This window comes from Aspergillus melleus (genome assembly GCF_016097325.1).
Source record: "Aspergillus melleus strain CBS 546.65 chromosome Unknown contig1, whole genome shotgun sequence".
NCBI lineage: Eukaryota > Fungi > Ascomycota > Eurotiomycetes > Eurotiales > Aspergillaceae > Aspergillus > Aspergillus melleus.
In genome coordinates this window covers 761,845-776,105 of record NW_025763370.1, presented here as the reverse complement: position 1 = coordinate 776,105, position 14,261 = coordinate 761,845, and the positions used below count along the sequence as shown (strand labels likewise).

The 14,261-nt window shown below is 50.2% G+C and overlaps 3 protein-coding genes across 3 annotated transcripts; 2 read left to right on the top strand and 1 right to left on the bottom strand.

Moving 5' to 3' along the window:
* Positions 1-116: 116 nt before the first annotated feature.
* LDX57_000307 (vezatin family protein) lies at positions 117-2,224 on the bottom strand (the record flags this gene model as incomplete). The annotated part of the gene is made up of 4 exons (XM_046081955.1): positions 117-787; positions 844-1,295; positions 1,359-1,840; positions 1,910-2,224. 4 exons carry the CDS (start codon positions 2,222-2,224, stop codon positions 117-119), a joined length of 1,920 nt encoding a protein of 639 aa, XP_045937912.1.
* Positions 2,225-4,095: 1,871 nt separating this feature from the next.
* Positions 4,096-5,466, top strand: LDX57_000306 (cytochrome P450; the record flags this gene model as incomplete). Its single annotated transcript, XM_046081954.1, has 1 exon — positions 4,096-5,466. The coding sequence occupies one exon, from the start codon at positions 4,096-4,098 to the stop codon at positions 5,464-5,466; it is 1,371 nt and encodes a 456-aa protein (XP_045937911.1).
* A 601-nt stretch (positions 5,467-6,067) lies between these two features.
* sha1 (putative calmodulin-binding protein Sha1) lies at positions 6,068-9,043 on the top strand (the record flags this gene model as incomplete). Its single annotated transcript, XM_046081953.1, has 2 exons — positions 6,068-8,675; positions 8,739-9,043. The coding sequence occupies 2 exons, from the start codon at positions 6,068-6,070 to the stop codon at positions 9,041-9,043; spliced, it is 2,913 nt and encodes a 970-aa protein (XP_045937910.1).
* Positions 9,044-14,261: the final 5,218 nt, after the last annotated feature.

The window sequence follows — 14,261 nt, the reverse complement described above, 5'->3', positions numbered from 1 at the left end:
GATGCAGTTCTGTTCAATATAGACAAGAATACTGGAAATATGAACAAGCGTGCCCCGGAAGAGGGACACAGGGAACGTAAGAAGGAGCGGAAGGCAATAAAACATGCCCAGAAAACTTAAATGCTCGTCACCCGTTTCGAAGCGATCGAGGTCTTAGGTCGCTGTTTGATGACCATCTCGAGCTCCTTCAACATATGGGTATTCGCGTCAACGCGGTCTCTAGCTGCAGCTTGTTTTGCTCGGTCTTCTTTGACACGTGCGATACGCTCTTCTCTCGTCATGGATATCCGTTTGTTGGCACGAGCAGGGAGAGCCACGGCCTCGAAGATTTCCTCGTCATCGGTGTTTTGGATGAGACTGGATTCCGGTCGCTCGCCGTTCAAGGCCTTGAGCGCGTCTGTCGGGCTACCTTCCACGGCCGTCGCACCACCGAGGCTGGGCGTCGGAGACATGGGCATGGGAGACAGTCCGCTCGGTGGTCGCGAAAGACGATCCACGCTCGACTGTCTGGCCATACTGTTGGCAAGAGCCGATTTTCCAGCCTCCCATTCCTGGAGGATGCTTTTAATGTCCGCTCCGATCGACTCGTATTGTGACAGAAGGGTCGGTTCGAATTCGCCGACGTCCGCTCGCTCAAGACTGGCGCTGGAGAGTTCTCGGATGATGTGCATTTTGGCATGAAGCGCACGGATTCCTTGTGATAGAGAGTTGAGTTTCCGATATTGGGCACGGAGGCCTTCCTTGCTCGGAGAAGCCGTAGGAAGGGGGGAAGGTGGGATAGCTTCGCCTGCAGAAAGAGGTTAGATGCAAGGTCTTGCGACGGTGAAGAGAATAGATACTCACGGTCGTCCTCGTTCAAGATGTTGCTCATTTTGCGGACATTATGCCCGGTGATTTCGGACAAGTCGCGCATTTGTTCAACGGCTGTGCTCCATCTTGCGATATCCGATCCACCGCCGTCGGCACCGAGAGCCAGCAGGCAGCAAAGTATGCTCTTTCTAACAATGTACAGTCTCCCGAACAGCGTGCGGAGAAAGCGCAGAGAATACTGATCATCGGTCGCACGCTCATTAAGCGTTGATTCGGCCTCAATCAGCTCTTCCTCGGTGATGTCGTAGATGTCGTAGTATTTGGCCAGATTGGCGTCGTCTGTAAGCGGTTGCAGAATGCGCTGCGCCTGAATGTACCGACCCAGCATGGAAAAGAAACTCTCGGAGACGGTCCGACGCAGCCGCAGACACCGTCGCGTCTGTGCCTGGTCTTCGAGACGACTAATAGGAGGCATGGGCGTACTTCTGCATCCACGTTAGCATTCATAAAATCTCCCTGGAGCACTGGTTTGAGCCGGGCGAACCCACATTCGGTAGCCCCTTGAGACCAGCTCAACCTCCTGAATGAAGACAACCGATGCAGATGCGGCAGAATCAAAGCCCTGAGCATTGCTGATGAAAGACGCGGCCGCTTCCACGGCTTGGTGTCGCAGGTATTTGAGCCACTGTCGTTTTGCGAAGGCGTAGAAAAAGACCCCAATCACCGGTACGAGTATTAGAAGCACGCCAACTTTGCGAGGATTGATGCCGGTTCCGGTTCGAGATCGACTCCAATGTAATAACCAGGCGATCGAGAACGAAGTCGAGGCAGTTACAACCGCCCCTTGTAATCCAAACGTTGTGGAAAGCGAGGGAAGATCTGCGGGCTGTGAAGTCGACAGCACATCGGATGCTGACGTATAGGAAGGGGCGCTGTGCTCGTTCAACAACTGGGACGCAACGATAACGTAGCCGAATTGTTCCAGAAACCTCTCATTGTCGCTCCGTGCAATACGCGCGTTCAAAGCAGACTGCAGGCGGAAAAGAGGAGTCGTCAGCCAGCTGCTGATAGCAGTCACAACATACGAGCGAGGCCATACCGTGCAAGTGTCATAAATCCTCCCCAGGGCCGCTCTCTGGTGTGAGGCCTTCAAGTCCAGGGGTTTAGGGAGTTTGTTACGAATCCGACTCTGGAACTTCGACGTTCCCCTGGGGGCAAAGTCTGCTGCGGTCGAGTCGGAGACATCGTCGGAGCTCTCGGGTTCCTGGACAGGCCAGTTCGGGTCATGTTCGCCTTCCCCTGAATGCACGACAGCATGGTCAGTTTTCGTTATTCCCGTGGCGATCGGAGCTACCCGCAACTCACCCTGGAGGTACTCTGCCAGTGGCGAATCTTCATAGACGAGAGATTCCATAACCAGTGCACATTCCGTAACGCTCGTACATACAATAGAGAGGGGTCGGATGGGAGCGATAGCATCCAGCCAGGACAAGAGAGGTCGATCGACGGGTCGCCGCGGGTTCAGGTGGTTGGTGAAATGGGTCAATGGGAGCAGGGTGGCGGAGATCAATTAACGAGAACCATTTCCGCAGGATCCAACAAGATGGAAAGGAAGATCGGAATTTGGCGCTGGCCGGTCAGCGCGGTTATTCGGAGGAATCAGCACGAAATGAAAGGGCTGAAACGAGGTTGCATGAGATGGTAGGTGAGGATATGATTAACCATTGAATTTTAGGGAGAGGAAAGGGTTTCACCCCTGGCAGATAGATGGAAATTGCGCCGGACAAAAATAGCAGAGAAGAGAGAGGGAGGGCCACGTTGAAGATCCGTTCATTCAAGTTGTCTGGGGAAAGGAGTTTCTCTTTACGCCGCGAGACCAAAGGGGAGGGCAAATCACGAGGATCCCAAGGCTTCCAGGCAGCACTAAGGCAGGCCCACTTCCTTCTTTAGTTTCGAACTACGGCGTTAGTAACAAAGCCGCTTGGTCGGTGCCTTTTTCTCCTGTCATTTCCAGGAACTGTGTGGAATCTCGAAATAAATAATGAACAGAGAAAGGGTCAGATTCTCCCCTTCGGCCAGATTGCATAATTAATCTATCTCGCTGCCTAGATCTTGTGTCCACATGCGCGAACGAGTACGATGATAAAGTACTTCCATGAACACCTCCTAGCGGGGCAGACCGAGGGATCCAAAAACGCTAAATTATTCAAAAACTTGCCCCGATTAATAATATTTCTCCTTTCCCCTTCGGTCATTTGCTCCGGAGGCACCTGGCCGTTTCACGTTGACGCGGAGGGACTGACAGGCATAACCCGGCGATGATTCTACCGTCCTCCGATTGGGGTCTTCGGACGCAGCTACAGCCGGTTGGATGTCTCACGGAGGGAGAATATGATAGTGCCATTGCAATTTATCGCCGGTCATGATCCGAGCGCTAACTTGGCTCTTGCTCTGGCCCTCGTGATGCACGGAGGACGGATGGCAACATGCACAAAATGCACAACGCAATTTGCTTATGTGGCCTATCCTTGTTTCTCAAATTGCTGATGTCATGCGTGCAGTTGATCATATGAGCAAATTAAGTAACATCTACTCTTTGATGACAATTTCGAGCTGTGAAAATTGAGGCGTTATGATCTACAGATGCTTTATCTTCCTTCGTCTACACTTACGGTGTACTTTAGCTGACACATGATTAACAGAGCTAGCTAGGGCTTCTTTCCCAGGCACGGAATGCTCTCGGGCCTCGATTATTTGAGTTCCAAAGGGGTCATTCTCGTTATTTGATTGTCGGCAGTACAAGCATCGTTAGTACATCCACGATATAAGCCTGGTCTCTAGATCTCCATTAAAGAACGATCGATCTATTCCATATGCAGGGCATAGGGCCATACGCGCCGTGAAAAACGATGGCTGCAGATCGGCCAGAGCATTGGGTCGCATGCATCTTGACGTGGTCTGGCAGGGAACTGACTAGCGGCCTGAAACCTCAGTGAGGAGGTGTATATAAGCGGGGCTGGTGAAGATCGCAGCTTTAGACTCCCCATCTCGTCGCACGAAAGCCGGTTTCTGCCCCCAAAAGCCAATTCCAAAAATTTTCCCCGCGAAAATATCTGGAAAAACATAGTCTTCCAGTCTGTGCGGAACTTAAGGGATCCAATGAATCCGACCACGATCATCTCTCTGGCAGGTGCCTTGTTGCTGGGTCTACATCTATGCGGATGGCTGTCTCCACGCAGATCGAGATTACCGCTGCCACCGGGCCCTAGTCTTCTGTCGGGCCCGATGCCCGTCAATGACATCGCAAGGACATTTCAAAAATGGTCGCGCAAATTTGGGCCGGTCGTGCATTTCAAGCTAGGAGGCCAGAACTTTATCGTGCTAGGCACTCGCCGAGCAGCTCAAGACCTCCTCGAGAAGAGAGCTAGCATATACAGCTCGCGTCCGCCGTCCAAGTTCTTGGACAACTATCTACATAAGGGACTTGCGTCCGCGTTCATGCCCTACGGTCCACAATGGAAGCTTCACCGGCGGCTGTCATCAAACCTACTCAGCGCAAAAGCATCAAATGCATACCAGCACCTGCAAGATATAAAAAGTAAGCAGCTGCTTCATGGGTTTTTATCATCTGATGATTTTTCGGAGGCCTTCCTTCGGTACACCTCGGATGTCATGTTTACCCTCATCTACGGGAAGGGGAGAGGGAGTGATGATGGTGACCACAAAAGGCTCCACCAGATCAATGAGATGGCCGTGTTTGTTCTTCAGAAAGCTTCGTATGGAATGCTGCTGCTCGATCTTTTCCCGTTTCTCGATTGGCTGCCGAAGTTCCTTCTGACATGGCGCGAGAAAGCCCATGAATTACACGAGAAGACCAAAGAAGTGTATACGGAATGTTCTAATATTGCTCTTCAGGGCGACAGCTGGAACTGGAGCCACGAGGCTCTACAGAGGAGCGAAGCCAAGGAGCTCCCCTGGGACGACGTGTGCTACTCACTCGGCGAGCTCTACGTAGCCGGCATCCACACCACAAAGATGGTCCTGGAAATCATGATCATGAACTGCATTCTCAAGCCGGAAGTCATGAAGAAGGCTCAGGAGGAACTTGACTCGGTCGTCGGCGCAGACAGATTACCGTCATTCAGCGACCTTGAGAGCCTGCCGTACATTCGCGCGCTGGTCTCGGAGCTTCTCCGCTGGCGCCCCATATCTCCCATTGGAGTTCCTCACGCGGTGATCCAGGACGACGAGTATATGGGCTATTTCATTCCCTCTGGATCCACCGTCATTTCCAATCAGTTGGGGATGAACGAGGACGAAACGGTCTTTGACAAGCCCCAGGATTTCAACCCGGATCGTTATCTCGAGAACCCGGATCTTCCTGTTTCTGCGTTTGGGTTTGGGAGACGTCTGTGCCCAGGGCATCATTTGGCACGGAATAGTTTGCATCTTGTCACTGCACGCTTGCTCTGGGCGTATGATATCTCCGCCGCCGACGGCAAGTTGGGCGACCAGCTGAATCCAGCCTCTTTCAAGGCCAACTTCCGCGTTCGAGCTCCTGGAAAGAAATATGTCATCGAAAGCGAGAGCGCGGTAGCTGACCAGGACGAAAAGGCGATCATGGAGAAGATCAAAGACAAAATCCGGGGAGTATAGAGTTAGGGTGTTGATGTGTGTATGTCTCTGGAAACGAACGATTGTGACAGGCAAACGGAGAAGATAGATAATGTGGATATCAAACAAGGGTGAAGGGTGCAACTTTTACAAGATGACTTCCGATTTAAGCATGTATTCAAGGCGTACTCCGACAGGGAGTCTTCCACCAGCGACGGAGGCGGCGATAGCGATGCGGAAGCTGCCTGAGGGTGGGGCGCGTTGCGCGGGCAACCAAACGTCAACATCGCGTCTCCATACCTCCCCGGCTCGACTCTTCCCCCTAAACCACTTGTATTTTAGCAGCATCCAGCATTCTTCCTCGTCATCGAAGATCAACAAATTTAAAATTACGACCTAGTCTTCCGACACCATACGCTTTATCTGCTGCGCCATTATCCCGTTCATCACCGCTTTTTGTCCCCCGCGTTGTCCCTAGCTCTTGGCTGCCTATCCCTCGATTCATCCTTTGATCTAGAGGCCCAATTCTCTTGACTAGATGACCACAGCACGCTAGACATGCTCTTATAAGGGACTCACATCCTGAGATTGCTAACTCTGAAATCATACTGCATGGTTCTGTTGAACTTCATTCTCCGCCACCATGTCCGGCCTTCTTGAAGATGTACCCACCCCATGCCCCTCCAGGCTGGGGACCTTCCGAGTCAACCGCAGCAGCGAGGGAAACGACTCAATATATAGCATATGGGAAGACAGTCTAGATTCCTGCGAAGATACCGCGAATATCGAATTCACAACCGAAATCCGAGCCCCTGTCCTAACCGGCGCCAAACCCCGACGACGAACCAAGACCAGCTCTTCCTCGTCAGCATCATCCTTTGCTATCCATGATGAGTGCGAAGAGAAGCACGCTGCACCGACCACCAAGCGGAGAAAAGACAGTGGAACAATTGCTGCGCCTTCGAATCGAAAATCCTCGCTCCTAGCTCAGCCGGCTCAACGATTTCGACCTAAAGTTAGTCTCGCTGCCAATTCGCCCGCGAAGCAGACACGATCACAAGGGGAGATGGTTGGGAGGACTCAGCCTCGCAAGGTTGATGTGGATAAGAATAAGGAGCTCTTGATGCGGATCAAGGGGGTCTCTCAGCAGGCACGTGCCAGCGAGGCGAAGGATGTTCATCACGATGCGGTGTATGTTCCTCCGAGCGAGCCAAGAGGAGCTAGTTCTTTCATGGATATGTTCAGTCCGCTCAAGTCTGAATACCTCCCGGGTCAGTCTGAAAATACAAACGAAGCACGGGTTGCAAGAAAACGACAAACGAAACCGTCACTCGCCGCCTCCCCGCATCGAGCTCCGTTGCAGCCCAGCGCAAAAATCAGCCAGGAGTCTCGCATTCATGTAGACGTCGTCGGAAAGAATGGTGGAAAGGAGAATATTCCTCCGGGCACGCTTCTGGTTGACGGCAAGGAAAAGAAATTTCCGTTGGCAAAGTCGGGGGATATCTTTGACGAAATGTCGAAAGCACACAAACCAGCAGCGAGTAAACAAACGCGTCCTCCCACGAAGCAGGCTGTCAAGCCATTGGCTGCTAAGTCGGTCAACGGATCTCTCCAGAGAGCGATGAACAATGTCAAAAGATCTTCGGTCAAGGCCGGCTTGAAAGATAACGTGAAGCCAAAGATGACCACGACGAAACGGCCATTGTCGGCGTCCACAGGATCAACGCTGTCCAGCTCTTTGAAGCGATCAAAAGGCCCTGTTGCTACTTCCAGAGCTACGGCTAGCCGAACTAACACGAAGAAACTAGATCGCGAATATCCGCTGATCAAGGAGGATATCAAAAATCCAGCACTGTACGAGGACAATTGGCTCTCGCATCAGGAGATAGTAATCACGCAGCTGGTCAACGGACTTTTTGAATCTGCAGAGAATTCTACAGTCAGTGATCCTGTCGCCCAGCGACATAGCTTCCTGGCGCTATACCAACATCCCTCGTTTGCGCACCTTTACAAGCGAGTCCAGGCATCCTTGTTGTACGGCGCCTTGAGTATCCCGAAAGATGTTCTTGCCCGGACCACCCGGCTCAAGCAAGACCTTGGAATGAAAAAGAAATACCTTGACTTTTGGGTAAACACGTATGAGCTTGGAGTACTGAAAGTGGGCTTGGAAACAATTACCGGCAGAAGATTATCCGGCTCGAAAGAGACGGAGCAAAGCACAGCTGCCGATGATTCTAGCCTGAAGCGGAAGATAGAAAGATTCTTAGATCTTTTTCTGCTCCAGAACCAGGATATGGACCGAGACACGAAGGAATCAGATGCTAAACTGCTCGGCAAAGCCTACCACCGGACGGTTTTCCGCAGTATCATGTTGATCATCCTTCTGGATAAAGCGGCGACAGAGTCTGAGGCGAAGCCTCCCCGTCTTTTTCTCTTGTCATCGCCGTATAAGTCTTCCGCTGCTGTTTTTCGGGGGTTGGCTCGCTTTCTGCTGCCGTCTTCCGGGGATGTCATTAAGGCATTGAATCATCTGGACTGCCATCTGACCTACGAACAACGTCCGATCCAGGAGTACGAGTACAGAATTAACAACCTTGCCGTTGACCTGAGGGATGGCGTTAGATTGACGAGGGTTATGGAATTGCTCCTCTTTCCGCGCTCGGGCAATGCTCATTCCGAGTGTTTATGGCCCCTTTCTCAAAACTTGAAGTTCCCTTGCTTGAGCCGCGCGGTCAAGACATTCAATGTTGCAATTGCCTTGAATGCTTTAACTTCTATGGAAGGCTCGAGAGGGCTACTGAGCAATGTACGCGCAGAAGACATTGTGAACGGTCACCGTGAAAAGACCATTTCGCTTCTTTGGGGATTGGTCAGCAAATGGGGTCTCGATGAGCTTGTCAATTGGAATGACTTGACCAAAGAAATTCAGCGGCTGAAGCTGAAAGCCAGCCAGCAGTTCGGATACGAGCAGGTTGTGGATAAAGATTGGTTCCGAGGAGACAATTTGGACATGTTGGATGAGAGAGATGCACCTGTTCTGCTGCTCAAGCAGTGGGCATCTATTCTCGCACATTTGAAAGGCCTACAGCTGAACAATCTCAGCACCAGCTTCGGAGATGGCAAAATCTACCAAAGTATTGTGGATGAGTATGCGGAGTACATTCTTCACGAAGACCCAGACCCCTTGACTAGTGGGCAGCCCCTGTCCTTGCAGTCCCGTCTTCAAGCATTGGGATGCAGTGCACATTTCGGTGAGTTGCGCCTGAAAAAGCAAAGTGTTACCATTACGAAATTCTCACTGACTTGCTTCATAGCGAACCTGCTCCATCCCAGCACGTCCAAAATCCACATCCTAGACAATGACTTCACAATCGGCGCTCTTTCCTTCCTCTGCTCTCGCCTTCTCTCGGCCAGCAAACGCGCCGGCGCCGCGACAGTGCTCCAGCAGGCATGGCGACGTAATCTTGCACGTCGCGATTTACATCGACGGATCGTCGCGCGCGATTTTGCCAGGCAGTGCGCCGCGGTGGTACAGACCAAGGAGCGAATTTGGGCCACTTCAGTTATTCTACACTGGTGGAGAAACGTGAAGGCGAAACAGCAGCTTCGAAACGGATAGACGGCCGGGATGGACGGATGATCGGAGCATCTTCTTTGCCCAGTCTACGTGGCCAGCAGCATCGGCGGTGATCATCAGTCCGGATGGGATTGGGTGCTTACGAGGCGACGAATGGTTTTACAGATTTCGGAGTTTGAGGGTTATTGATGTTATTGGGCATTAGGCAATAGGGTTGGATTGGATTGGATTGGGCGTTTATTTTCCTTTTCTTTTTCTACCCACTTCTTATTCCCTTGTTTCGTTTCTTTGTCTATTTTCTACTCTTCATAATACCAACCAACACTGAAACCAGAACCCAGCGACCTGAGTCCGACGAGTGGAACCGGGCGGTTAGCTAGTTGTTTGTTTCAAACATGAAACATCTCTTTAGGCGTGCTCTCTTCTGCCGTGCATCAATCACTTTAGGTCCTGCTTTGTTCTGCCTACCTACAGGTAGGTAGCTGAGTTGTCAAGCTGTAAGTCAGTCCACGGTGTTCGTACCTACATACCTACCTATCCATCCAAGGTACGGTGTACGCAGGTAGGCATGTATTTTCTATCCCGGCGCCAAAACCCCGGAAAAAGCAAAGAAGAACATACAGTACATAATTTCATTAAGAAGCTCTTATCCTGCGTCATTGTGCACAAGCTTTGGATTGATCGTTGTCTTAGTTACGTACCTGGCTGGGTACCTTACCTGGCTGGCTCTTACTCTAGCTCTCTTACCAAATTTATATTCTCCGAGGGTATTTGGTTTTGGGTACGAGAGAAGAATGTACACATACTGTATATTGACATAGCGGACCCAGGTATTCAGTAAGGTAGGTAGGTTTATGGCTAAAAGATTGATGTCTACGCAATCTGTCCCACGGCGCCCATGCGAGATAGTTGAGTCCGAGACCGAGGATGAAAAGGGAGATGAAAGAAGCAATGTGAGCGGGGACAGGGAGTATGCTTTTCTGAAGTCTAATTGTTGGTGCTTTCTATTTTGGTTTATTCTTTCTGCCTGTTTGGCGGCATGCATTCACTTCACCGGTCATGATGGGTAGGTATATTTAGATACTAGCTAGAATCGCGGATACCTAACTGATGGGGTAGGTATTCTAGGCATAAGCATATTTACTACTGCGTACTAACTGATGGCCGAGTTGAACATAGCCACGGTTACTTAGTTAACCCATGTATAGTAGTCATAGTTATTGTCATACATACAATCATCTAGTAATAGAGCCCCATACAGTATTAACATGAATGACACATCCATCCACCTACCTAACACCCCCAAATCGTTATATCATAGTCCTTTAGTTCACACCGCGGTTAGTCACAGCCAAGCTCAGGATAGAATATACCCAGTCCACGCCCTCACTTTTAGTCATACCTAAAATCGCGGGACAAAAAAAACCTCAGCCCTGTCCCCAGCCACCCAATCCCGTTCTAGAAAACCCCGAAGGATCCAAGTCAGAGAATAAACCGGCCCGTCTCCGTACACCGTATGAAGTCAGAGAATGAATACACCGTACTGAGTAAGGTAGAGACTAGGTAGAAAGATCATCGCCACGCTCTCCCGGGCGGAGGCTCAGGCTCAGGCGGCGAGGTGACGTCATTCTATTACACGGTTGTTTGCGCTGTTTGAGTTGGTTACTCAATCCTATCTAGGGGGTTAGGTAAGTGTTCTATCTATAGTTGGCGATTGATATCATTAATAACAACAATAATAACAGGAATGATAATATTAACAGAGGCTGGGATGTCCAATGTCATGGAGAGGCGGATTGTCATGGCAATTTATGACATCAACCGACCCCATTTTCGTACAACACACCAAATAAATTACCTAATTGAGATACCTACCTACCTACCACTGACAGAAGAAGTCGTGAACTATCGAGTACTCTGTATACGTACACATAACTCTAACTCAGAGTATACAATCAATCCTCTTCGCCAGCCAGTCGGTTAGTCACTTGTCCATTCTATCTGTGATATGACGTTAACCCCATCTCCCGTGCACATCTTCCAAGCACAGGGGGATGACTACAACCAGGTAATGGAGGATAGTCAACCGACTCGGCGCTCAGATTGGACGGATAAAAGAAACGGAAACAAACAAAAGACGCGGGGCAGATCGCTTCATTTACCAGAAAGTGTATCCTGTAAGATAAAGAAGACCATCGGACAGATTACACACAAAGGAGGGTATATGTGCCTCCAACTATAGGCTACAGACGCCGGGTTCGGTCATCGGGTCGGTTCGATGCTTAGGATGGTAGGGTAGGGTAGGGTAGGGTGTCGTTTGCGTGGGAATGTGATGCGCTGATTGATATTCATGGTCTCCATACAATAATCCCATATACCTACACCTGGTTAGTTATGTGGATTGTTCATGTGCGAGATGAGATAATCGCATCTGTATATCATTAGTCCGTTATCATGAGTGCGGGGAAATAGAAGGATGCAAAAAGGCGCACTGCATGATTACAGTATTGATCGCTCTTAGCCTGTTCATGTGTACATGTACCCGTTACCTCAAGGTGCATATAGTGTCGGTTAGCGAGTCTTGATGTATGGGCGTTGAGGCATCTTGTTGGTAGAACGGGGACTTTTCCGAAAGTATATATCCTTGTGGAGGTTAGATAGATAATGCCTCTCTTCTGTGTAAGTAGGTAGGTAATTATTTGCATGTGCATACATACAGTCAATTAGAGATTAGAAATAAGGTAAACCTACCTACCTAGGTGGAAAGCTGGTCATGGGGTTCTGCTTTTCTTTGTGAGGTTAACTCTACTGGGGAGGTGACCAGGACTTGGGTTACTTTTCTCGGGATCCCTGATTCGGAAGGGCCAGCGAGAGTTACAGAATTTCCTCTCGTCTTGCCAGTGAATTCAGGTAAATAGCTAGTTAGTCAACTCCTTAAATGATTGATTCGGTAAATTGTCGTCAAATAGAATTAATCATGTAGCCTGACAAGTTGAATAAGGGCGTGTTGAATTGCATTTACTGGTTGAGTCGGACATGCTTACCTTAGTAGATTCGGAAATGGGATGGTTTCTATAGGACGAACAAGTCCGGGATATATTCTAGCTTGCTTTTCATTTTCTTAGCCGTTGCCTTCGCCTCTAAACAGTAATCTCGTACGAAGGCGACGCGATCGGACGAAAGGCGACCGTGATTTTGGTAGTATTGTAGGTAGCTTATTCGTAGCATTGACTTTTCTACACGGAGAACGCCGTATAGTATCTACTAAGTTACCTACCTTATACTGTCTGGTCTGCGAAATAGTAATTCCATCAAAAATCAATCTTACCTCATAAATTTACAACCCTCTTTCTTATCTCTATGCAGCCTACTCGCCGCTGCCACGCTGTAGGACCCCGAAATACCTGTTCTTCGCTGTCTGTCTCCGCCTCCCCCCATCAACTCACCAGGCAGTGTCAACACCAGTTCCTCCTGGTTTGCTCGATCGCCAAGATCAGTATATGCACTCATCCAGCATATGATCGACGATGATCTACCACTACGACAGTGGTTATCAGGGAAATAGATGCATCGCATCATTCTAGTTCGGAGTCAAATGCCCATTTTTGGTTTCGTTTCGTTTTCGGGTCTCGTTCGTAAGGAAGGGGGAGAGAACAATACTGTCAACAGTAGGCTAGGCGGGCTGGGCTGGGCTGGGCCCGGGTGGAATAGGAGGGGGTGCAAAAAGTGTAAGGAGGAAGAGACAGGAATTTCACAGTGATCTCGGCGGACTTGGCATGAGCAAATAACTGGGTGAACTCAACTCAACTTGGGCCATGGGACCGGTTCTTAAAGCGTAGTATTTGTGAAAGTAAACGCCGCAAGGGGAAGTCAAGAGGATGAATCGGGAACCGGGCAATCTCGTTCCCCGGCAGTTCTTGAGCGTCACCACTTTTTCACAGACCCAGACTTGGCAGACTCAATAGACTCATGGTGATTTTTCTGCGCGCCTGCTTTTTAGGGGAGGGGGGAATGGGGGGTTTTTCTTGGCGGTATTCCCCGTTGTACGGGTGAGGGAGGGAGTACGTAGAGCGACTCTGGTAACTCCCTACCGTCCACATAGTCAATAGTCATAGGGGACGTTGCCAAGCGCTGTTGTGGAATGGACCAGCCGTGCTCCTCCTGTGCTCCTCCGCAGTGTTGAGAGGAAGCAAGGGGGGAGGAAGATGAAAAAAGGGCGATTATTGTTTCCCCCCCCCATTCTCCTCAGATCGATCGATGCATGGACTATGGAGGAGGCGTCCTCCATACAGCATACATATTGGACGGGCCTTGGCGAATCTTGGCGGAAATTCTTGGCTGTCTTTATTAGCTCAAGGGGGAACAGAGGAGGAGCAGGTGGAGGGTCTGGCCGGTGTTAAAAATATTCAGGAGACTGCCGTGTTTCCCCAGGGGGGGTCTTGGACGATGACGATCATGCGGTCCATGATGTGCAACCGAAGATGGTAATAATGATGGTCATGGTTCAGAAGAGGATGCCGATGATGCTATTCACGACTACCCCTCCATTATTGGCCCTTCGCTTGGCATAGCTCAGACATGCTACCTTCAGTTTTTGACTTGACACTGACAGGTATGGTAGGATTCACGGTGCACAAAACCGGGCCGAATCAAGGGACACAACCATGTTCTGGAAAACTGGAAATATGTTGACCCATCACGAGTTCTGGCCCACGCAAGGGAGAGGCTCCATGTGCGAATTTCCCAGGTTACACGACGGCCGACTGGGATGGATGATAACGAACGAGTCTCGATCTTTCGTTCGGGTCCTGTCTTGCCATACTTACCCTTACCTGCAGTACAGGATGTTGTATTTCTCGAACATCCTGGGTGTAACGCAGAGACGATACCGACCGTTGCAGTATCCGTGTTTTAAATCGTGCATCTTATACTGACCATGATTCAGTACTTTGTGCTCCCGTGGACGACAGGGGGGTTTAAAAATTGGAGATGCTCGTTACATCTTATTCAGAAGGCCGAACGCCATACCTAAAGCCACCGTCGAAAGGCACGGTGCAGCTGTCAGGACGGAACTTCGCATTTAACCGTAGCCAGCCTAGTGGGTGGTTTGGAGGAACTAAGAGTAGCTCGTCTGTGAATCCCTTCCAGGTAGCGGCGATTTGGCAATCACGACGAAAAGGTTCCAACACCCAAGGCTTCGGAATGCAGCTGTCAAGCGGCAGGAAACTCAGGAAAGCAGAGAAACGAGGGCCGAATGCCT